The sequence below is a fragment of the Simochromis diagramma genome, unplaced genomic scaffold (assembly GCF_900408965.1).
Source record: "Simochromis diagramma unplaced genomic scaffold, fSimDia1.1 OVJJ01000361.1, whole genome shotgun sequence".
NCBI classification, from domain to species: Eukaryota; Metazoa; Chordata; class Actinopteri; order Cichliformes; family Cichlidae; genus Simochromis; species Simochromis diagramma.
In genome coordinates this window covers 6383636-6408423 of record NW_024386860.1, presented here as the reverse complement: position 1 = coordinate 6408423, position 24788 = coordinate 6383636, and the positions used below count along the sequence as shown (strand labels likewise).

Sequence of the window (24788 nt, the reverse complement as noted above, 5' to 3'; positions counted from 1 at the left end):
ATCTGGAGTGCAATTTGTATTTTTAGCCTGTGAATTTTTTTTTTTACTTGTTTAGTAATTATGTGAATCATAAAAGTGTAGTCTAACTTCACCAGTGCATGCAGTTTTACCCTTTTAAACTCAAGGAAAAGATTTGGCCCAATGAATGACCACTAGGGGGCGCCAGATATCGGACGAGTTTATACTTTCAAATCACTTTATACAAAAATTAAATAAGCTAAAGTGGAAATATGTGGAAGAATTCAAGAAAAGAGACGGAACTGATAAAGTCTTGTATGATTAATCAAATATTGAAAAACATAATAGAACAACAAAAATCAGCACACAGCAGACTCACATCTTTATATTTTTCTAAATGTGCAGGCGGAGGCAGAACGGTTACTGGCGAAACTTTATATATTATAAAAAAATCCAACAAAAGCACAAAGTGAGCACTATTTAACCAATCCCCTCTCTTGGGTAACCCCTGTTCCTCTTTTCTGAACTGAGTGGTTTCTGTCACGTTTCAGAACAAAGTGACGGAAGTTAGTGAGGCGAAGAGGGTCATCAAAGCAAGTCTTTATGGGAGTTAAGGGAGTGAAGAACTGTATGAAGAACAAACAGGATATCTGATGAATATTCTCATACAACTATGATACTGAATCTTTTTTCGGTACTTCTGAAACAAATAAAAATAAACAAACAAACATCCCACCGTTATTTAATAAATCACTGGATCATAAAAGGATCCAAGCTGAATTTCAGTTCTGTAAAAGCCAGCACTGTAGCATCAGCAAACGCATGTTTTGTTTATTTAAAATCCTCCATCAATCCTTTCATTATCTTATCCACTTATCCAAAGTCAGGTTGTGATGGCAGTATCCTAAGCAGGGTATTCCAGGCAACCTTCTCCCCAGCCTCACTTTCCAGTTCCTCCTGGGAGATCTGAAGGCATCCACAGGTCAGGCAAGATATGTAATCTCTCCAGCAGGTTCTGGGTTTACCCCAAGGTCTCTTCCCAGTTGGGCATTCGTGAAAAACCTCTAAAGGGAGGCGCCCAGGAGGCTTCTTAACCAGATGCCTGAACCACCTCAAGTAGCTCCTTTTGACATGCAGAGCAGATCTACGCTGAGATCCCTCCAGATGTCTGAGCTCCTACCTCTGAGGCTTAGTCCAGCCAGCCCGTGCAGCTTCCTCTGCAGGGTGGCCGTGATTGCAACCTTACATGAAATCGGTCATTTGATGCAGTTTGTTTGTGGGTTTTTTTTGTTTTTTTTTTTTCCTTCTTTCTCTTCAGGTCTGCTCAAATCACGATTAAGTTCACAGTTCGAAAGTGATATTTCAGCATATACTAAACAGTAAAAACATGTTAAAGAGGTGGTTTCACCAGCTGGGATGGTGAATGGGACAAACAGTTAAGAAAATGGATGGATGCTGTTTTAGTTCGTTTTAGTGTGTTTGCGTTTGAGATGTACCTGTCTGCCCTGGTCTCTGAAGAACTCGCCAGCATTGTCGATGACTTGTTCATCCGTGAGGGTGGAATACGGCTGCTCCTGACAAACGCTCAGCATCTCCCACAGAGTGACTCCGAACGCCCACACGTCGCTCGCCGTGGTGAACTTACCCTGTGATCAGACACCAACACACACCGACGCAGTCACCTTCGTTATCATAAACTCCATTACTGTAAAAGTAATCACATTGTACCATCTATGCTCAGCTTGTGGATCTGTTCTTTAAAATTTACTGACGGGATATTTGAGACATTTCACAGTTGGCTGGGAATTTCCTGTTTCTATTTTGGCTAAACTTTATGCTCTGTTACTGGGGTTTCCCCAAGGTGGACAGCGAAGCACTGTTCTGCGTGTAAGGGAGGTGGACCTACACGCACATCTGTACGGCTACCTTTCTGTGATCATTCATTGCCTCGAAAAACCCGGCCTGTTATCATCATTAAGTTAATTTAACCCTAAAAAGCCAGAAAATTCGAATTTCTTGAATTTATATTGAACGCTCTGATGAATAAATTAAATATCAGTTTCCATATATGAGTTTTAATGTATCTCACTGTAGCACTGCATGTGTTTGATTGTATAAATTCAGGGGGAAAAAAACCCCATGTACACTGATGATGTCGAGGCCTCAAAAATTCCTGAATCTAATATGATTCACTTGCTGCCACACGACTACATGTGTATGATGCATATAGGAAACATTAGGAAACTGAAGCCCCATAACTGCAAGTCAAACTGTGAACCACTGCAGTCAAATGTGGTCTAAGAAACTGTATAAAAAGAACAGTCATCTCCACGTTTGTTAATTAATCCAATATAAAGACAACATTCCTGTGCTCTCACCATGAGTATGCACTCCCAGGCCATCCAGCGTATTGGCAGCACGGCCCTGCCCTGGATCCTGTAGTAGTCTCCAGCGTACAAGTTCCTGCTCATGCCGAAGTCTGCGATCTTGATGTGACGCTCTCCGCCTTGGTCCTCTCCGCTCTCGCCCCTCTCACCCCCAACCAGACAGTTACGTGTGGCCAGATCTCGGTGCACGAAGTTAAGCGAGGAGAGGAACTTCATTCCTGACGCAATCTGGCTGGCCATGGAAATGAGCGCTGGGTAACTGGAGGGAGGAAATTACAGATGGAAGAAAATAAAAACTGTTGCTTTGTGTGCGTCTGTGTGTGTTTTTAAGTATGTGTGTACATTTGTTCGCATGTCCTACCTGATGGTTGGCGTATTGTGTGAAGGCCCAGTTTTGTCCAGAAGCACTCGTTGGGACAAATACTGGTTCAAGTCTCCACACTCCATGTATTCGGTGACCATGCAGAGCGGATCACTGCTCACACACACTCCCAGCAGCCTGATTATGTTCGGGTCCTTCAAGCGAGACAGGATCTTCACCTCTTTCAGGAAGTCGTTCCTGTCGAGGTGAGAAGAAGAAGTTACATCAGAGATAAAAAAGAGAAACAATTCCTTCTCAGGCTTACTGTAAAAAACAAAAAAAGCATCCTAAAATATTTATCAAACAACATGTTTAATGTTAACTCTGGGTAAAGTGAGGAGGTTGCCGACCCCCCCGTGGTCAATAATCAACACCCCCAGCCTGCAGCTCCTTGTGGCTTTCCACACTTTTCACTTCATTGATTTGTTTTTGCTGCTCAATATGTTTGCGTAGCTCTGGCTCTCACTAACCTCAAATATAAATCTGTGGGAAGATGTTCCCTGAACATAAGCTCACACGTGCTGATTTAATCTGCTCAGAGCAAAACTCCGGGAGAGCCGGAGTAAAGAAGCAGCAGGTGAAGGGAGTCAAACACCTACAAGTCTATAGACACCCAGAAACCTCATCTAGTTTGTGCACATATGGCCAAAAAAAACCTACAATTAGTTCCAAGACAGAAACATGTCATTAGAGGTCACAGACAGGGAGAGATGTCTGCACAGTGATAGGCATCAAATAAGCAGTTGAATTCTCTTAATTAACTTTTGATCCACAGAGATCAGAGAGAGAAGCAGGCATTTATTGTAGAGGCAGTAATCAGCTCGCTGTCACCAGCGAGTGGCTTGTGAGTGATTTGTACATGAAAACAACAAGGTTTGCTTTACAAAAATGGCAACAAACTTCTACTAAAGGTTAGCACTTCAAATAAAACAGAGAACCTGAGAATATCCAATGATTTGTTTTCAAATGACCACTAAATACTCCTTGATAATTAAGAAACTTATTAGGTTCAAGGACCTCAGGAGGAAGCGTGAAAGACAAGTTAGGGTGGGATAACAGAAAGAACAATTGTGAATCACACTGAAGCCAGAGTCCAGGCTGAGGCACATATGATGCTACAGACCTGGCGTTCTTGGAGGCGTCTGGGCGCAGTATCTTCACAGCTACCAGAAGGGGGCGACCTTTTCTCACATTGAAGGGGAACTCCAGTGTAGGAAGGTCCTGAGGGCTCTCGATTTCACACAGGTGTACCTTTCACCCAAAAAATGAAAAAGGCAGACACTGTTAAAGCACACTCACCCTTCTACCCACTGGAGTTACTTTTCATCTCATTTCTCACCTCTCCAAACTGCCCCTCCCCGAGCTTCTCCTTGAAGATGAGACACTGGCGCGGCAGCTCTGGAAGCGGGGCGGCATCAGCCCCGGGGCTTGAAGAGGCCAAGGCCGGAACAGCGTAGGTGTTGTTGCCACTGACACCCTGCAAGCTCACGATGTCTGCCTCGGCATAGTGGGGGACGCTGGGGGGCATCGGGGGAGACACGGGTGGAGAGAGAGAAGGGTAAGGAGGGGACCCGGGGTAGGGAGGAGGCTCATCCTGTGCTGGGGGGAAACCTTTCTCCATGTCAAAGTCCAGACCACAAGCTGAAGAGAGGAGGAAGACGCAGAGAGGCTGGATGAGACTGAGAAACTACTGTGAGAGAAGAAATGTGTAATTAAATACATTTTAAAAACAGAGCTGTCTCTAAACAGTTTGGGAATTATTGTTGTGAAGGGATGGATTGGATCATTTGAGACTTGTTCAATAACGTTCTACATCTACTAGAAGAGTAAAACAGGCAAACTGAGTGAAATCACACACAAAAGGTGTTTTGACCTCACAAATTCAGCGTTGTAAATGAGCAAATGATAGGCCCGCACAGCTCTGCAGTCATTCATCTGCCTGGACGCCGAGCTAAAGGAAGAATAACTCAGAAACTGTCATCCAACAGAAATTCCAGCGCACACCGGGGATCTCTAGATCGTCTTAATTTATTAAGAGTCATCAGCAACCACAAATTTGTGAGCTCGTTTCTCACTGCGGTTGTGTCTGGTATGCTCATTCACACAATGCAGTGATGGCAGGGGAGACTTTTGCTTAAGCGGACACACTGAATCACCCCCATAAGAAATAAATCACGGAGGTCTGTGACGTGAAAGGCATGAAGGTGCTGTCAAAATCAGTGACACGCTCCTGACTGAAGGCTAAACTTTCTTACTTAAAAAAACCCCAAAACCCTTTCATGTATCTGCTTAGATTTAAACCTAATTAAAATGTGCTGCTGCGCTTACTAATAGAATTTAAACAGCTCTGAAATATTTAATTTAACAAGGGGTAACTTTACATTCAACACAAACTCCTCTCATGAGGTTTCAACAGTTCATAAAAGTCAAACACTTGCGGGGAGTGTGGCCTTTGAATACTAAGTTGTTATATATTTGTTAAAATAATAATGGGAACGATAAGAGACTTTTTAGTCCGCTTCAAGCTGAGCATCCATGGCCCCATGAATATTAATTATGTTTTAAACAACTGCTTAAATTCAGCAGTTTGGACTTTATAATAATTAATGACAATTAAGAAAAAATTAAAATAAGCCACGTTGCAGTTCTGTACGGCTGTGATTGATTGCAAACAGCAGCATGCTAACAGGCTCACAGCGGCAGGACTAACATGTTAATTTTAAACAGGTAGCAAAACACGACGTGCACACGAGACTGGTCAAGATTAGTTTTACCGATTTTTGGCCATGAACCAAATTATTAGACAAATTAAAATTGTGACCAGATGACGTGAAGTGAAGGCATCACCGCATTTAGCCGTCGGGGCTAGTTTTATTGCGGTCCGTCCAATAATTAATGATTCAATCAAACCCACAAATGTGGAAGTCAATGGTGGGAACTGTGCAAGAGTCCAGGAACTACTGCAGACGTGGCGCCAGGATTACGATCCAGGACTGAGCCTTGTAATTAATTATTAATTCAGTGTTTTTAATAATGCTGCTTCTATTTATTAAAAACAGATAGACGTACAAGTTAAGAAAACAATACTGTGGTTTTTATTCTGCTGTGGATTGTGAAGACCAATGTAGGCTGTCCATTTAATTAAGCACCAAGTAGAGAAACAGAAAGACAGAAACTAGTGGGTGAGCTCCAAGGTAGAAAAATGCACATTCAAACTTTGCTTTTGTGAACAGTGATTTCTAATTAAATTTAGAAATGTCATTTGAAATTTTGAAAATAATAATTCACATTTTCTCTAATTTTGTCTCTAATACCACTTAGTACACAGCAACAAAAATTGTGACCTTCTCAGAAGTAAGACGCTTAGAATTATTAGTCTGATAAAGTTTGTCACAATACTTCTTGTGATTTATGTCTTGTATACATTTGTCCTCTGATGTATTTTCTTTTTCTGTAAAATGAAGTTAAAAATGCAAGCTCACTAACAACAGTGAGCATAAATATTTGCAAACCAGCAAACAACACCGCTTGATCAATCACATGACGGTGACTCACTGCATTCAGCCATGCAGAGATGGTCAAGAGACCTGCTGAAGTTCAAACCGAGCATCATAATGAGGAAGAAATGTGATTTAACTGACGTTGAATGTGACACGGATGCTGGTGGCTGGTCTGAGTAATACAGAAGCTGCTGATCTGCTGGGATTTTCACACACAACCATTTCTGGTTTACAGAGAATGAGCTCGAAGAGAGAAAATATCCAGTGACTCCTTTTTGAAGTCAGAGGTAAGAGGAGACTGGCCAGACTGCTTCAAGCTGATAGGAAGGCAAGAATAACTCAAATAACCACTCGTTATAAGCGAGGAGCATCTCTGAATGAAGAATGAAGAGAGAAGAGCATCTCTGAATGCACAACATTTTAAACCTTGAAGCAGATGGGCTATAGCAAGAAGACCACACTGGGTGCCAGTAGGGCACTTCTGAAGGCATAAAAGGGTGCAAACCTAATAAATTGGTCAGTAACTTAATTTCTCTTCATAAATAAAAGCTTTGAGTTGCTCAGTCACTCAGTGAAAGGTACACACTACAGGGGGGGACCGTCCAGTTGATCATTACAGCCATGCTGCTTAGTGCATCTAGCAGCAGCATGACTGCTAGTGTGACAGCTATGCTTTCAGCTTGGCTCAGCTCGCTGCAAGCTATATTAAAAGAAAAAAAAAAAAAAGTCTGTTAGTCAGTGAACACTTTTAGAATTACTCAAGAGCCAAACCATCCCTTCAAACAAGCAATGAGTAATGTGAGTGGTGAGTGAATGAGAAATGAGTGGAGAGGTCAGACACATGCAAAATACACTAATTCTATGTAGGAAGAAATGTTTGTGTCTCGACTGCGACAGCACATCTGCCGTCTCGACTCAGGTAGTCACAGATGGATAGGTAGGTAATGAAGCAGGGGCCCCTCTTGACTGTTGGCCCAGTCTGAGGTCTCTTACCCTGGGGCACATTGAGGCTCTTTTCCCGAACCTGTGTGGAGCTGGGGACGACTAATGCTCTCGAGCCTTTTCTGTGATCTGGTAGGAGCAGGTAATGGGCTGGGTTGTTTAACAGCAAGGCTGGGAGTGCACACATATACACACACACACACACACACAAGAGGATGCACGGGGCAAGGTGGGGTATACACAGGCACCACAAAGTGGATCGTACAACGCACAGAAAGTGGCACAAAGTACAAACACAGCAAAACAAAATACCAATGATTAGCATGACAATGTTAGCATATCCATCATAATAAAAAAGGGATGAGGTGGGGTTGCGCTGGCACATGGAGCACAGAACAAAAGTGCATTGCAAAAACAGGCAAGTTAACGTAACTCAGGCAACAATCAAACATAACAAGAACCAGTGGATAAAATAATGTTTCTGTTACTCGTGTTATTTCAAATTCACACAGGCGCCTAGTAAAGATGGCATGCCGACCTCCTGCGGTACAATGCAAGCAAAGGAATGCCTTTTATTTCTTTACTCGTCTTTTCCCCCCCCTCCCTTGTTGCTTTTCTTCCCTTTTCCCAGAACAATAGCTCTTTTGTGCCCCCTCTGTGCTGTGCATCTTCATGGAGGCCCTCTCCCTGGCAGGGTGTTTAGTTTGATTTACTTTAGCATGGTGGAACGTGTTGTAAAACTATTGTTTTCTTGACATTCATGCCACATTTTTTCCCCCCCGTCTCCAAATGTGTTTGCTTTCTGATATGATCAACAAAGCAATCCGTATAAACCACATACATTATTGTAGAAATTTACACACTGTACACGTGGAAGAGTGCATCGTTTCCAAGCCAGCTGCAAGTGGCTGATCAATCTTTGTCACCACATGTTTAGCATCAATCAAAACTAAGAGTGATTTCTTTGGATTGAGCAGCTACAACAGAAATCTTTAACCCCTCAATGAATCAAACATTTCCATCCATATCCTACATAACTGAGTAGGTACCTGTGCTGTCTCTGTGATCTCGGGGCCGGAGCAGGGCGCTGGGCTCCTGATACTCCCCTTCTGCCTCTCTGTCATGGTCACGGTCATCCGGAAAAGTGTGGATGCGCTGGTAGCGACTCGAGTAGCTGTGGGTGTTGTTGATGACCACGTTGTCTGAGGGGACCGAAAGGTGAACCCGCAGCTCATCGCTGGACAGACTGCCTTGGGCCTGGGGAGGGCAGAGTATTCAGGCAATATAAATGCACCATCTGAGTCTCCGGAGCAGATGTGTGATCAAACCGTGAAAACGGGCACTGATCGTTACACAATTAGCAATAAATGTAAAATGATTCCCACTACACATCCAGATGGAAATGCAGAGTGTCTCTGCCAAAAGACTGGCAGTTGTTATCTAAGGATGCCATCAATCACTTAAAATTGGGTAAAAGGAACAGCTCAGGCTAATCACATTTCTCGCTTAGAGCCATTTATTCAGCAGAAAGTAGTTCCCCTTGAATCTGTTAACAGCAAAATTACAGTTTACCATTTTCAGTTCTCTAGAAAATTATCGTAATTTTTGAGGTTTAAGGCTTTCTGCAAAAGTAAACAAACATGTTTTAGCTGGAACGAGCGTGGGAAAAAACAAAAGTTTCAAAAGTTTGGCTAATAAAATCAGGACTATGTTTAAAAAGAAAAAGCCCACACTGCTCATTATGAGTATATAATGAGTTGGCTTTTCTGTAGAGCTGCTCATATGAAGTATTACTATACTCATGCACTAAAAGTATCCCACAGTGCACACATACTTTAAAATGGGCTGGATGTGGTGACCCTAAACCCTCCCTTACTTATACTGCAACACACCTGGGTTACTGGGGGCTTCCCATGATGCACTGAGTGTTTCCTTTTCACTTTCTGCACGTTTATACACCACTCTGCATTTAATCATTAGTCATTATTAACCTCTGTATCTCTTCCACGGTGTACCTTTGTCCTGTATCATCGTCATGTTGGAAAGTTTAACTGACTATACAGTAACCTACATAAAATTCCCAAAACAGGGAGTAGGGGAATTGTGAACGAATGACTGACTTTGGATACAACCCAAGATCGGATGAATATAAACCACTTGGGATAAATAAGAAAATGTTTCATGAGCTGATCCTCCATGAGCGCCAGTTTAAAAAGGAATGCCATGTGACCCGAGTCTGGACCCACCTTTCCCAGTAACTTTTTCCAGTACTGCCTCCAAAGAATGACAACTATCACAGCCAGGAGCAGAAGGATTATGCCCACCAGGCAGCCAATCAGAATGGCTGTATTGCTGCTGTCGTCTTTAGCCACGGGAAGCCCCGCCCTTGGAGTAACAGCAGAAAACGCCGGCCCTGGAGAAGGCAAATAGAGGATGAAATGTTAGCATGTTTCCTTGATTTCCTAAAAGTTGCATGCGGGTCTGACGTCATGTCTATCGATCACCATGCAACACCGGGGTCTTCGTGTGTGGGTGTTTGTGAGAGACCGCACGCTGGTCTGAGTTAATGCTCTGGTCAGACTGCGAGGATTTGCTCTTTCGGCACAGTCACGCTCTCACTGAGGTCACACGCCAACGCGGTTTCATCAGGCTTACAAAGCATCTGATAGGGATTGCCTGTGTGAGAATGCATTTAGTATGCCCGCTCATACCAGAGAGCTTCTCAGAGCCCGCTGCTGTGAGAACAGTATGTCAACACTGTTTGGCTTTATGCAGCGCTTTAAAGTCAACTATTAATCAGAATCAAGCAGCTATTTCTTCTCCTTTGAAGGTCAAATGTGGCGTGTAATTTGAAAGATGAATGAAAGAGTTTCCTCGGTACAGTTTAGTGTAAACTTTTGCCCATAAACAAACCCTTACAGGCAACAGAGAAACTCATGCAATATGGTGCATAATGCATTTCCGTGGATGTGCGCACATAAATGCGTATCATCAACAAACACACACCTGCGCCCACGCTAATGCGCGCATATTTACCACCAATTGATACATTACAATGTCAGAGCAGAAGACGGCCCCTTTCTGTCTGTCACTTCAACACCATGCGGGTAATAAATAAACCCAAACAAAGCCCTTCAACCGCAGCCAGTAACGAGGACAAAGCAGCATACACGCCACAGAAAACCATTTCCAGCTTTCTAAAAAGCCTGTTATTGTTTAGCTGTGGAGACTAGAGCCAGTTCCCGAAAAACATGCAGTTTGTGAGACCACAGGAAGCCCAGTTGTTATTCATACATAAATAAATTTTACTATAGCTCGGTTAGTGTTTTCTCCTCCAGCTGTATATCTTCAAACCCAGGGGACAGAGCCCGGTGCCAAAGACTGCCCCTGTAATCCTTCTCCCATTATACTTCATACTCTCTACCGAGCAATGGGACAGTTTTAAGATGTTGGAGGAGGGCCAGAGTGGATGGAGCTAGCTTCCCCACCCCTCTGATCATCCCCTCTCTTCTCTTTTTTTCCTCTCACCTGAAAGCGTCCAGTTACCAGTGGTGTCCATCATGACAGCGGTGGTGGTGGTGGTGAGGGGTTCTGGAGGAGCGAGGGATGGACAAAGGAGGAAGGCATGAGAAGAAAAGTGATGGAGACTCAGAAGAGAGTGATGAGCAGAGGAAAAAAAGTCCTGGAAAGCAGAATTCTGCCTTTTTTCTTTTACTCCGATACAGCAATCTTTAAAGTTATTAAAAAAAACCATAATGAAACATTTGACCTCTAATTTTAAGCCTGATTTCTCCTTTAAATACAACACACTGTGTTAGATAAGGATCGGGCACAGAGGTTCAGGCAAAGAAATTTCAGAGCTCGTGATGACGACAGAGGCTAGTCAAACACGTGCCTCCTTTGGCGCTGCATGCCTCTGGATCTGCTTCATACGCATGACACAGATGCACTGCCGACATGCTTACACTCATCGCAACTGGAAAATAAGAGATAGAGAGATCAGGGGAATTAGAGATGTGGTAGAGCGCAGCATGGACCACGGAGGGGTAAATGAAAGAGCACGGCAGGTGATAAAAGGAGACAACAGAGAAGGAATGGTAAGTGGAAAGAGTGAGAGGGGAGATAAATGTCGGGGTGATGAGCAGAGGGATAGAGGGGAAGCGCAGGACTCACCAGTAGGCCCGGTAGTGGAATTGAAGGCACCGCGGCTCGATGTGGGAGCAGAGGAGGTGACATTAACAGGAGGAGGAGGAGGAGATGATTTGGTGCCAGGAATCTTGGGAATATTTGGAGGAAATAAATCAGTGTCTGTGACATCCTCCTCAAACGGCTCTGAATAACCAAAAAGAGACAGAGGGGAGGGGGAGAAGTCAATTTAATGAAAATAAATCATGTTTTATGTGTTTAGAGGGTTTTATGTGACGCAGCACACCTTCTGGTAGCCCTCAGCTGTGAGGAAACAGTGACTGTGGTCACAGCTGGTTGTTATTCCAGAGAAAGCCAATTCATTTCATTGGATTTAATTACCTTGTTTTTGACTGGGAACTGATCCTTTCCTTATCGATTAGCATGACTGATTGTGTTAGCTCACTAACCCTCAGCAGGTAATCAAATAACATACTCTGTTTTGTTTGCACAACACAGCCAGCATCTCGGTCTTGTAGCTCACGTATGACTAAATGTTAATGCAGGAGTCGACCGGGGAGCTGGAAGGAGTTCGGTTTGTGAAAGTTGACAGCAGAGGAGCTCTGAGCATACTCTCAGCTGCTGAATGCAGAATGTTTATATGGACCCCCTAATGTGAGAGATAGACTGTAGACATACGTGATTAGAGGGTGTAAGGAACATCTGACTCTGAAATTACCTCTAAGCCAGCAATGCTAGCCCGGTGGATAGTTGAGTAACAGGTTATCAACCAGGCCGACAGCTTTGTGATGCCAGATGTGAGCCAGCTCTAACTAACACAGCATACAGCTGCATTTGACGGTAGTTTTGTGAATAAAGTCCGTTACAGACCTCGTGCGACCTTTCTGTGTGTGTCAGACGCTTGAACCAAACCTCATTCGGTCATTTATCACCAGTCTGGCTCGAGTCCAGCAGCAAGAAGTGTCAGGCCACTGCTGGGTCCACTGATCTGAGCCACCTGAGTTTGGTGAGATAACTCGGCTGATTCTTATCCTACTACACCTGACAGTGTTTTTAACTAGAAAAGACAGCTTAATTAGTCACAGTAATCTGAAGCTGAGAGCAGAGGAGTCCTCTATCCGACTTTGACTCAGATAGGCATGAAACTCATCTTTCTCTGTTCGCCTTCATGCTGCGCCTGATTGTTGGAACCTAGACACAGATAATGAAGACAACAGATGGAGGGAAAATAGTCACTTTTTTTAAAAATAGTGTTTTAGATCAGGTAGAAAAGAATGAACACTAATTATGTTCACAGATGGGCTGCTTTAGGTTTTTAAAATTCTGAATAGGAAAGTACTGATAATGTCTCAGAATAGCATGATTTTTCTGTTCATGTCCAAAAGAGGACTCTCAAATGCTGATCATGTTGATCAGTTAAAAGGCTGAAAGCTTCACTCTAAAAGCCACAGCAGCTCCACTTTACTTAAATTTTACACTGAACACCTGAGGAAAGCTGATTGCTGTAGCATGGATGAAAATCCAATCTCTCACAGGTCGGTATTTTTTGGCTTTTTGTTTTGGTGCCATCTATATTTAGCCTTTCCCTAGACAAAACCAAATCTCAGCTTGACTTCCACGATAGTGCAAGTTGCTAGGATATGTGTGACGTAAGCGCCTAGCGTCTATAGAAGCAATAATCGCCTGCCAGAGTGGCTAAACTACACATCTCACAGATGAAAAAAATGGACAAACTCAATTCTGTTTCCTACCAGAGAGGAAAGATATCTCGCTGATGAGCAGCCAACGGTCGGCAAAGTAGAATTTGCAGCGGAGGATCTGAGCCGGCCGGCCGCCCAGTGGGAGAGAGATGGGTCGTGACGAGGGGTCTTTTAGATCCTCGAGGGGCACAGGCAAGGTGAGGGCAGGAGAGGACCATGGCTGGAGGATGCCAGGCTTAAAAAGGCACTCCACTTTGCTGAAAACTCTCACACCCTGTGTGTGACGGTTATTACTGTGCACCTACAGGAAGGAGAAAATTGTGTGAGTGCAGAGAAGCAAAAAAAGAAAGAAAAAGTTGCAATCAGTTACAAAATCTTTTCACTACCTGTACATCGGAAATAGCTCATGGAAAGATCTGGAAAACCTTTAGACCTTTGTCATTCATTATCCGCGGAAAGGCAGGAAGAGATTAAATTAACACACAAAATTAATGACACATTCTCCTTCTGTTGAGGCATAATTGCTTTGGCACGACTTAGAGCAGAGCCGGGCTGCAAATTAACAAAATTAGAACACAGGAGGAGAGAAGAAGGGTAGAAGAAAAGAAAGTGTATGACAGAAGACAAGAGAATAGAGGATATATCTTCTCTGTTTTACAAGCAGGGAAAGGCCAAAGACGGAAGAATCCATAAAAGCTGAATTAATATACGAGGAGTCGTTGTGGCTGCAAGCGGAAAGAGGAGCTTGACAAGAAGAGACGAGGATGTGAGGGAAGATGGAGGTTGGTCAATTGAGGTCAAAAGTATAGATCTAAGAGACTGAAAATTAAGAACGAGATAGAAAAAAAAAAATCCCCTCTTAGAGAGCAGAGGCTGTTCTGACAGGTTAGCTGTAAACCTTACACACTGAAAGGCCAGCTGCTCTAACCTAATCCACGTGTTAAGTCTCTCTCACACACACACGGCGTGCAAGTGTTTCTGTTTGGAAAGGGGACAAAACGGGGTGTGTGGGTATGCACTGGAAGTTGGTGGTAGAGGTAGAGCTCTGATAAGTCAACAGAAATAAGGAAATTTACTACTCCTTCAGGGAATGCAGCTGCAAAGCTTAATGTAAGACACACGCTAAGAAATCAAGGGATATATTTGTCTACGTCCACATGCACGGGCAAAAATGTTGGACAAAAAGGCCCAAAGAACAGAACAGAAACTTTAGAAAATGTGTAAGAAGTGCAGGTTATGGCTGACAAAATGTCAAAGGGTAGATTTCTCTTATTAAACACAGTTTGAGGAACTGCGGTCTTCAGAGACGAGTCAAGCCAGAATCAGGTTCAGGTTCCCTCTCCTTGTTTATTTGACCTGTGTGTCTGACATATCCGCTCGGGCAGGCTAGTGTAACGCTGCGTGTCAGTTGAGGTTAGTGTATGAAAACCACTGGGGAAAAGGCAAGAAAAACAGGATAAGCGTAGGAAAAACACCACGAATACCGCTGGGAGAGATTTTTAAAAGGTAACGGAGGTAAACTGTGGAAAAACACGTGGAAAAAGAAAATAAAGATTCAAAAAAAATGTTCAGTCACTGTCAGGAGATTTCAGAGTAATTACTTGTGCCCTTTTTAAGGCATGCAGGCTGTTCAATCCACAGAGATGTATATGGTGCTTCTCACCCAAACCGACATTCCAGTCCGCGTCCAATGAGACAACACAGTTATAATTCAAACTGGGTTGCTTCACACCATTATCCCCATCATTGCTCCACAAACTAACCCCAAAAGCCGCACAGACGCACAAACAGACTGTGATGCAATTTGGTGGCTCCCAGAGAGACGAGCACTGATGCACTGTCCCATCATAAACAATGGCGCATTCAAACTAATTAAATAGCTGCAGAGCTATTCCAGTAAAAATGTTGCTTCCTGACGCTGCCGATAAAGGAACTTAGTGCTGTTTAAAAAGAGAGACACACAGACACATAACGGTGCTGATGGAGTTCGTTTTAGGGCCCGAGCTGCTTGGAGACAAAGGAATTTCTAAGCAGTTTCATCAGATGGAGAAATGGGACATGATTGTTTTGGGCTAATGAGATAATTAATCAACCAAAACAATGTATTAATTACAAATACTTCTTTGTCAAGTCAATGGCCTGTTCATAACACAGGAAGACAGGAAGACAGACACAGAGCAGTTAACAAAAGTTAACATTTTTGTGCCTTCGAGAAGCTGGACACATCGAGGTGCTTCAAACGTTCAGACTGTAGCCCATAAAAAAGAAAGTTTGATTCGACTGCTGTCTGGTTTTCTCAACTTAAGATGTTTTGGAGGGTTTTTTTGGCAGACAGTTAGAAAAAAAGATCTTCATTTTAAGCTGAAAAGGATGATATGCATCAAAGACGCCCCATTTACTGAGCTGTGCTTTGAAATGTATCACACAGACAAAGAGACTCCTGTTGGATGGAAACTGTGGAGGGTTTAACTGCCAAAAAAATAAATATTAACTACATAAATACATTTATATGATCTTAAATGCACCAATCAATTTAACTGTTATATATAGAGAGAAATCTCAGTTTTAATAAGCTCCTGTGTTCCTTTCCCTACTGGTACTGATTGCCCTGTTTATACATGTGTGATTTTTCCTTTGTATTTCCCTCATATTTATTCCCCAAAATGTATTTGTTTTTGTGTTCGTTCTTTATGCATTTCTGCTTATAAAGGGGGGATTATTCAAAGTGTAACTGCACCAGCCAGAACAAAGCTATTCGTTTTCTACCAGCGGGAATACACGCAAAAAAATAATAATACAGAAATAAATCCATAAATAAATGAGTATTTCTTAAATTAATATTAATACATGGACGTGTGAATAAACAGGGGAGAGCAGGAGGAAGTAAATGGAAACCATTTATGCCACATTTTCTTTAATAAGTCAAGGTCTATGTTCAATTTTAAAACTGTAAAAATGTAGATTTTAATGATATTTACCGACTCTTTCTTTCATTTACTATGGCAGTTTCACATCTCCATGAACAAAGTCCTGCCATGTCCTCTTAACCATTCACCCAAAACAAAAACACAGGAAATGCACTGAAATGTGACCTGATATGAGATTATCTAAACACATAAAAAACTGGTTTGCGATAAAATGAGTGACGATTTCTAAAGATGATCATTCTTACAAGGTGGATCTCCTCCAAGGCACAGACCATTGACTATCGCTTTTAGCCGCAACGGCATCTCTGATTTACACCATCTGCAGAGGTAACAACGCCCTGCACAGATTTATACACGCACTACTGCACACAGGCACAACTTCAAGTGCCTACCTGCATGTGGTGGAAGACTCGTGGTTTCTCAAAGTGGAACTCAATATCCACGCTGCCTTGCCCGAGGGATTCCCGGCTCCAGCCCAGGTAGTCATACCCAGGCCACACCCTCAACTCCTTAGTCTTTGTAAAGTCGTCTCCTCCCAGGACACCGTCACACAGCTGACCAAGCCCTCCAAACTGTATCCTGCACACAAACAAGCAACAGGTAGCTGTAGCTAAAGAGGTAGTGCAAAGTGTTGAAGTGTCCTCGGGCACTTATTGCATTGCTACTGAACCCCAAATTGGCTTTTGTGCGCACCAGAGGTTAAAAGAAAAAAAGAGAGAGAGAAAAAGGTGTATAAAGGCACAGAATAAAGCACCAATTGTGTGTCTGAGTGGCTTTTAGAGCTCAGTAAGAAAAGAAAGTGCTTTGTAAGGACCCGTACATTTACCATTTAAAGCAGAAATAAAGCTGTGTGCACGAGGATGCACACACACTAACACAAGTTCAAACACAAACCTCAACCCCACTTCATTTTCCCCTACAAACACACACCTCAGCAAACAGCAAACACTAAGCAACAGAACTGGATCCCCAAACAGTTCCCCCCACTGCCGACCATATGAGCCCTCGCCCGTGCGTTTTGCTACGGGAGCGTCTGGATTACATCAAAAGTGCTACATCACTGGCTAACAAAACATTTCAGCCCCATTAAGCGCACAGCCCACGCAAGGGTGGACACCACCCCCATTTCCCCCCCTCCATGGCTCCCTACCAAAAACCTCACGGCCAGGAAACATGCCTCAAATCCCCGAACAACTAAAGAAAATAATGTCATTCCCTTTCGATTAGGCCGACTGGATAAACCTCATGAGAGGATTTGGCTTCAGAGCTAGCAGATGTGATAAGCACAGTTTTTGTTACTCCATTGATGAAGCCACAAATATCATCATGATAGCGCTTCACCCCACATTCCTGGGTGTCACTAATGTGGTGTGAATTGTTGTCATGATCATATTTCACATTTGCCGCTGCAGTGCCGTGATTTATAAACGAGGCCATGCCTGCACATTTCCATTAAAGCGAAATCCAGGCGTTTATGGAAATCCAGCATACTCGTGCATAAAAATGAAAATGGAAAAGATGCTCGGAGCAGATGTACGTCTTACCCTTGTTCCGTGCTCCCATCATAGGTGGAGTCGTTGAGATACACAGACATGCCGGGCAGCTGCATGACATGACCCACTGGAGCTGTGTAAGCCTTCAACCCATCTGAAACACGGCAAGACGGGAAGAAATATTAGTCGAGAGGTCCTTGAAACAAGACGTTTAAAACATTTTTTTCCCCGTTTTCATTGTGAGTAGTTCAACATGTACAGAGCCAACAGAAATCCCAGCTGCAGGGAAGAACTGCTACAGCTGGATTTCAAGCAGTAAAACAAACTAAAAGGCCGGCTTCTCGGGCCTGCTTGGCCCAGTCACCATCCACCAGCGGAACTCGAGCCTCCTTGCCTCTAATGTACACCTAATCAGCCCACTCCCTGAGAACAGAGGTGACGTCAGTAACGCTGACTCCAGCCCGGTGCTTTGCTACCCAAAATAAACAATTCTTCACATAACATATGTGCAGCACGCCCTGATTGCACATAAACATGTGTCTTTAGATGTGAGTATTTGCAGGTACCGGTGTGCGAGTGCTTGAGAGCCAAGCAGGTCCAAAGTTAAAGCTAAGGAATAATAATGGGGTGACATTGTGCTGCCTCTCTAAAATCTGATATGGAATGAAATAAAAAGGTCAAATATGTGCAATTTGACCTTTTATTTCATTCCATATCAGACTTTAGAGAGGCAGCATCACATTGTGTAGATTCTGCATAATCTCCAGCCCGTAGGAAAAACGAAAAGGGAAAAGAGCCGAGAGCCACATTCAAGCATATTTCAGAGGGATGGTGTCCCTGAAGACACAGACCGGGAACTGGTCTTTTAGTGCCAGTGGCAGTTGTGATTTACCGACAACCCAGTGAGCGTCTGAGGGAGGTGGGTGGGGCAGGATAGGAGACATAAATACTCAGTGAGTCAGTGTTGTGCTTCAGCAAACATGGAGACCAACACCATTCATCAATATGGGGCTTCTTTTATTTGGCCAAATCCCACAAAGGCTGTAAATTTGAATGCCTCAATTCGATGTATGGAATGCATGGAAAAAAAACAACCCACACACTTGTGATCATTACCATCTGATACAGGATCAAATCTGGGACGACAGCCAGCTAAGCCATCTTCACCATATGAAATATTTTATCTAAACTGGAGGGCACGCATCGCCTAGCACAGACAAAACGAGTGTTCGTAAAATCAGGGGACGTTGTGCAACGTTGTCCATCAACTCCACGCTCAAACACACTCACCGTTCCAAAGGCAGCCATAGAGCTCCACCCGAAGACAAACGCTCATAACCCGGTCGGCGAGGGGGTAGAATCGCACCATGCGAGCCACAATGGGAGGTCCGAGGTCTTTCAGCACAACATCATAGGTGTTCTCATTACCAGACACCACCTAGGGGAGAGCAGTTCAAATATTCAATCACACAGCATGTTGTTCGCCTCTGCTAATAACTGTAAGGTTGAATAAATCCACACCTTAAGGCGCCCAGATTTTATTCAGAGTGCATTTTCTGAATTTGTTAATCCAAGAGGAGCTGAAATGAACCCACTGAACTTTTTCTTTAATACTTAAAGGTGCAAAGAATGATTGATTTGAGAGGTTAGAGCCACAGGCTGTTTTTAGATTAAACACATTAACGCAAAAAAATTACTTCGGTTTGCAGTTTCTCAATATTTGTTGTGTGTCAATATAAGGTCCAGAATAATAAATGCAAGTGAGAGCCAAACAGTGTAACCCTTCCTTAAACATTTTGTTGTCGGAGTTTGTAATTCCCAAGCTGCCATGTAAGAGTGGTACAAAACACAGAGTGCGATGTATCACCAAATCAAATATTCAACAGATGCAATAATAGAGGCTTTAAAATAATATAAACTCTGCACATGCATTCGTTGCATTGTTCAGCCGGAAGCTTGGCTTAGTTCCAAACTGCTCAACTTCACAATGAATAATAAGTAACTCAAATGCAAATGAATTATACAGATAGCTGTGATTAACACTTCATTTATACTCAACAGCCCCAGGATATTAAGTCGTATCCTATCAATAATGGAGTCGCCCTCAGCAGTATGTTTCTTGTGTTGACACCCCACTTGCTCATTTAATGACATTCAAACTGTTATTTCGCTCCATTTGTTTACCAGGCGTGACAGAAACAGAGAGATCCAGTTCATTTGTAATCAAGGCGAGGACGTGAGAAAAATCCCACTTACATCTTGGCCCCAGCGGTCCTTCCAGGTGATCCATTTCTCTCCATCTCGGGAATAGCGGAGCCGGTAACTGCGTGCAAACTCCTGACCGTGCCCATCAGCGTGGCGACCTTGAGTGCCGACCAGAGCCAGGAAGTGGAGTCTGCGCAGGTCAATCTACAGATGACAGATGATCATAACGTATGTCACTCAGAAAGCTGGAAATGCCAACAAGATTTAAAAGTACTGGGATGCTTCCAAACTCACCTACATTTACTCATATTGTTCAATTTCAATATATTTTAGGACTTATTTTCATATGCTTACGATAGTCTAAAAATTGTGTGCTCAGAATGCAAAGAGCTAATTTGGGAGGATATCGATGACCTTGATGTAGAGAAAAGATGATTAGCGCGGTCTAGACTGACAAATATGTGTTCTTGTAGGATTACAGTTAAGAGCTTCTTCACCACTGCAATTTCAATGATTTTTAAAGATAGAAAGGAGAACTCATGAAGAGCATAAAGAGATCTTATCTGTCTTTCAGTATCTACTAAAAGCTGGGAGTGACACACGCATGCATTAGGAGAAGAAAAAGGAAAACAGCGACCCTGCTTCTGCCCAGAGGTAACAAACATAACGACTGGTAAAATAAAATCCTATCTTTGTTGCACTTTTTGCACAACTGTAACAAACATCCATCCTCCCGATTTCTTAACCTTTGGAGTCTATCCTAGCTGTGATGGGTGAGATGCTGTGTACAGCCCGGACGGATCACCAGTCCATCACAGGGACTAACACAGAGAGAAAGGCAACCTTCGCATTCACATTCATTCATGTTTGTAGCTGTGGGAGGAAACCAGAGTTCCTGGAAGAAGAAAAAAAACGCACATGCACAAGGAGAAAACGCAGACTCCACATTTTTTAAATGTTTAAATAGTATATTTGCACTTTATTATTATGCCCAATGAAACCTTATAGCTTCTGCAAAACCACCTCAAAGTAAAAATCTGTCTGAATTATTGAACAGATTTTTATAATGGTTACAAATGCACTCACACCTTGTTAATCATTAAATATCAATCAATACCTTTCACGAAACCAGCAGCCGTACTGTGCACCTGCAAAATCAGAGCAGAAAAAGATGAGCATCCCACCTGAAGGTACTCTGATCCGCTGGGGAACACGGATCCTAATGGACACCACGCTCCGTCCCCCTCTCCAGTACTCAACCTGAGAAAGAGACGGAGATAGAGAGAGATGATAATGTCAGATAACAGTAAAGGAAAACAAACTGCAAGTTGTTTAAAGCGGAAACACAAATCGGAAGTTCACGGAATCCCAGTCCCACACGCAAACACTCGCACGCAGATACAAACATGACTACCGACAGACTGCATCAAAACCCCGAGTGCCGGCAGTGTGCAGAGGTACAAGTGAGAATTCAGCGCAAACAGTCCAGTCCTCCACCAGCACAAATTGGATTTTACAGCAGCCAAACATTCACATATAAATATGACAACACTCTCTGAAAAAGATGGAAAGATGCATAAAAACTGGAAATGGCTAAAGACAGAGAGACTGAGAAAACCTGCAGAGCCCTGTTATTACTGTATATTGATTTTTAGTTGATGTTGAATTTGTTTTTAATTTCACTTTAGGGTCCAGAGTGAATTTCCTGCTTTCAGTGTTTAAAAATGTTGGTTTCAGTTTTTCTATATAGTTTTTATATGCATATATATTTATGTATTTTGCATTAGAGTTTGTTTATTTGTCTAGAATGTGGTTTCAGTTTTCAAAAGTCTAGTTTTTATCTTGAAATGTTTTGTGCACTCTGTTTAGTTAACCAACCTCATGGAAAAAGCAGAGAACACAAGCGGCTCATGAAGAGAGGAAACGAGATGAAAGGAGCAGAGTGAAAATTACCGGCTCCTCCACATTCTTCAAACCTCACAACAAGATCTGTGCGGTGTCGAGCGTCAGGACCAATCTTTGCTCGCAGGCCTGCCACGACCACACACGCACCAAAGGTTTTCACTCAGCCCAAACCCTAACCCTGAGAAGAAAAGTTCATAGCAGCACCGCGGAGCAGCCGCACGACGACCACAAATTTGGCTGTGTGCGACTCCGACTCGTACCGAGGAGCTTTGGAACAGACGCCAGGCCACAACCGCGCTCTGACCACCGTGGGGCTTCTCTCAAAATGAAAGCTGCTGCTCAGACCACCAAAACAAATCACTGGATCAACTCGGTCGCACTGACAGCCATGCTTGGACTTTAATCACTCCCGTTCTCCCCTCAGCGGGTGAGATCATGCTGCTGGGAACCACAAGATGATATCAACACATTAGGGCTCCACCAAGTGTCCTCTAATGGAGAGAGGATGAGGAGGGAGAGCTAGCGTGCACCAGCCAGCATGGATAACATTACAGAACGGCGCTCTGCCAAGTAACTCATTTTTCTCCCGTCTCACTGTGTGTCTGTCTTTTGATTCCTCCCTAAATACCAGCCAACTCTTCATTCGTCTCCCATTGTTCACAGCTCACTCATTCCCTCCATCATTTCCTCTCTCACTCCAACCAATAAGCTGGTATTCCACTGGCCAAGAGTAATCACCTACCAGCTCTGCATCTCTCCCTCCACACACCACCCTCCCTCAAAAACCCTGCTTTCAGATTAATTTCCCCCCTACCTTTCAGCACGCCATCGCAGCGATCCACCTCACACTTATTTTATTTTTATTTATTTATTTTTTTTTAAACTTCATGTCCGCTGCTCTCTCTGTTTTCTCTCTTTTTGGATCTCCCTGATGTGCCTTAAAAAGAGGCTGCACTAATAATCATTTCCACATGGTTAGACGCTCTGCCAAGAGACCCAACCCAGCAAGCTGATGGAGGCAAGTGAACCCAAACACACACATGCACGATCCCACAGATTACATGTGGCGGTAACATGTTGCAGACCTTACAGCCAGACAGATAAGGTGGTGATCTAATTACCAAGTAGGTTTTAAGAAGACACACACAAACTATCATCTTCCACCTTAATCTAATAAACCTGCTAAAAATTACTTTAGCACGGTGCCAACAGACTGAAAATAAGACAGCACATCAGCCTGGCATGAGCACTGGAATATCTCATTCCTGTGGAAGAGAGATCGCTTCAATTTTGCTCAGCAAGTTTAAATACAACAGCAGCTCTTTTACAGAGTATGACAAGTGGCCAGCGTGACATCTTGACTCCTGAAAGAGATGATAACGCAGCCTGATAATTGGGCCCAATTACCATTTTGCTGCACTTAAAGACTGTATACGATTCGCTGAACAAATCAGAAATGTGGGCGGCAATTCAGACGGGCGCTACCAGGCTATTAAATCCGCCCTATCAAGTAGAAACCAGCTGAGATCCCAGTCGGTGCTGCTATTCAAAGAGGTGATTATGTTTTCTTTATAAGAAGCTTTCTCCCGTGGCTGGCTTGGAAAGAAAAAGCAGCCCAATTTTAGAAGCACCACACCTGTGGTTTTGCGTGCGTCAATCCATTACACCTCACATCAACCCTAATCATTCTGCTCTCAAACCATCCTTTAGCATTTTTTCCCTACTTCTCCAGGCGTCTAATTGTTCTTTTTGATCTCATTACGGTGTGAAAATCAAATCGCACGCTCTGAGAAGTTATTCGAGTTACGTAATCCGTCACAGCGAACATCAAGTCCGTATTCATTTTGTCACTGTTACACTTTCACTGCATGGTGACGTCTGCTGTCTGAGCTGTATTATCTCACCACATCAAAGCGGTGACAGCCAGGAATAATAGGAAAAGAACTTCTGAATTTAATTACTGTACAGCACACATCCAAAATAAGTCGAGTCGCTGCTGCAGTCCTAAAAAAAACCTTGTAAATCTGCCATTTTTTACTTTCTAATAGTAACAGAGTATAGCACTTGGACAAAAATCAAGCAATTTATCATCCCCTGAAACCTTCACTTAGTTGCTCTGATGCAGATGTGAACCCAACAGTGTGTGTGTGTTGGTGCACGGTGACATCACTGCTGTTGAAAACTGTTTTTCAGCCGTCGTAACCAGAAACCGCTCTTAACCCTGCGTTATAACTTTCCACGTAACCCGGCATGCACCTTTTTAGAGAAACTTAACTCCTCTTGGGTCGATGCAGCCCTCACTGAGTCTGACTGACATTGGAGGTTACGGCGTGGGGTTAGAGCGGTTTCCGGTTACATCATCAAGTCACGAAGTGGATTTCTTGCTGAAGCAGAATTCAAGCGTAACTCTTCAAAAACTCTTCTTTAAAAACGGGATGGCAACCTGCTTGCAACTTGGAAAAGTCTGTAGATGTCTGGTGACTGCAGGTGGTTGTGGCGACCAGCTTTCAATCACAAGGCAGTTGCATGGTGGGAGGCAACCTGTCTCCAAACAATTGCAGTCAGAACGTCAGAAAGACTGGCAAAGGTTTGAAAGTAACTTACATCTAATTCATAAATGCAAACATATTCAACACACTGTAATCAATCCAAGTCAGAAACTCATCTGCAACATGTCTCTTACTGTTACTCAGTGCAACTGGTTGTATACTGGTTACGATGCACATTTTGCATTTTCTTTGAGGTTCTGGCTCGACTCTGAATCTAAACAGGTATTGTGAATTTCTGTCTCTGTAGATTGTAACAGATTTGATCACCTTCAGCAGCACATTGAGTTCATCTTATTGCTGTTTTATTGCTCTCTTAGCTGACTGCGGCCATCTTCAGAGTAACCATTTAAAAAGGCAAAGAGATCACTTTTGTTGTGACTGTAGCATAAGCGGAAGAAGAACTACAGATTTTAGACAAAAGTTTGTGTTTGTGGAAATGTGCTTAGGTATTTGAGAGTAACCTTTGAACTCCAGGTACAACAGACACACAGACACACACTTCCCACCTTCCATGTTTGGCCTCTGTGGAGTCTGACCAGGCGCTGGAGGCAGTGATGTCAGAATCTGGGATGGTGCCATCCTCCATCCCCAGGGCGTAACGACACTGAGCTGTAAGGGAAGGGTTGAGGGAGATAGAGACAGAGAAGGAGAGGAAGACACAGGCCGGATAAAGATATGAGAAAAATTCTCCTCCGTGTGGAGCACATGTCCAGGG

General features: G+C 43.3%; 1 protein-coding gene and 1 long non-coding RNA gene across 6 annotated transcripts in view; both read right to left on the bottom strand.

Moving 5' to 3' along the window:
* Positions 1-24788, bottom strand: part of ddr1 (discoidin domain receptor tyrosine kinase 1) — a 49089-nt gene that overhangs the window by 3291 nt on the left and 21010 nt on the right. For 2 of the 5 annotated variants that reach the window (XM_040030140.1, XM_040030138.1), the window contains exons 3-19: positions 24580-24682; positions 20804-20879; positions 19671-19823; positions 18705-18852; positions 17466-17568; positions 16314-16500; positions 13046-13295; positions 11322-11480; positions 10677-10739; positions 9395-9561; positions 8198-8405; positions 7200-7319; positions 4046-4347; positions 3830-3957; positions 2707-2904; positions 2337-2604; positions 1455-1604 (exon numbers count right to left, since the gene is read on the bottom strand). In XM_040030140.1, coding sequence (XP_039886074.1) covers positions 1455-1604; positions 2337-2604; positions 2707-2904; positions 3830-3957; positions 4046-4347; positions 7200-7319; positions 8198-8405; positions 9395-9561; positions 10677-10739; positions 11322-11480; positions 13046-13295; positions 16314-16500; positions 17466-17568; positions 18705-18852; positions 19671-19823; positions 20804-20879; positions 24580-24682 — 2783 coding nt within the window. The remainder of the gene's footprint in view (positions 1-1454; positions 1605-2336; positions 2605-2706; positions 2905-3829; positions 3958-4045; positions 4348-7199; positions 7320-8197; positions 8406-9394; positions 9562-10676; positions 10740-11321; positions 11481-13045; positions 13296-16313; positions 16501-17465; positions 17569-18704; positions 18853-19670; positions 19824-20803; positions 20880-24579; positions 24683-24788) is intronic. The other 3 variants (XM_040030139.1, XM_040030142.1, XM_040030141.1) reach the window with 3 other exon arrangements.
* LOC120732492 lies at positions 5174-7193 on the bottom strand. Its single transcript, XR_005695587.1, has 2 exons — positions 6793-7193; positions 5174-6711 (listed from the first exon to the last, which is right to left on the bottom strand). It is a non-coding gene; the product is annotated as an uncharacterized LOC120732492 (long non-coding RNA).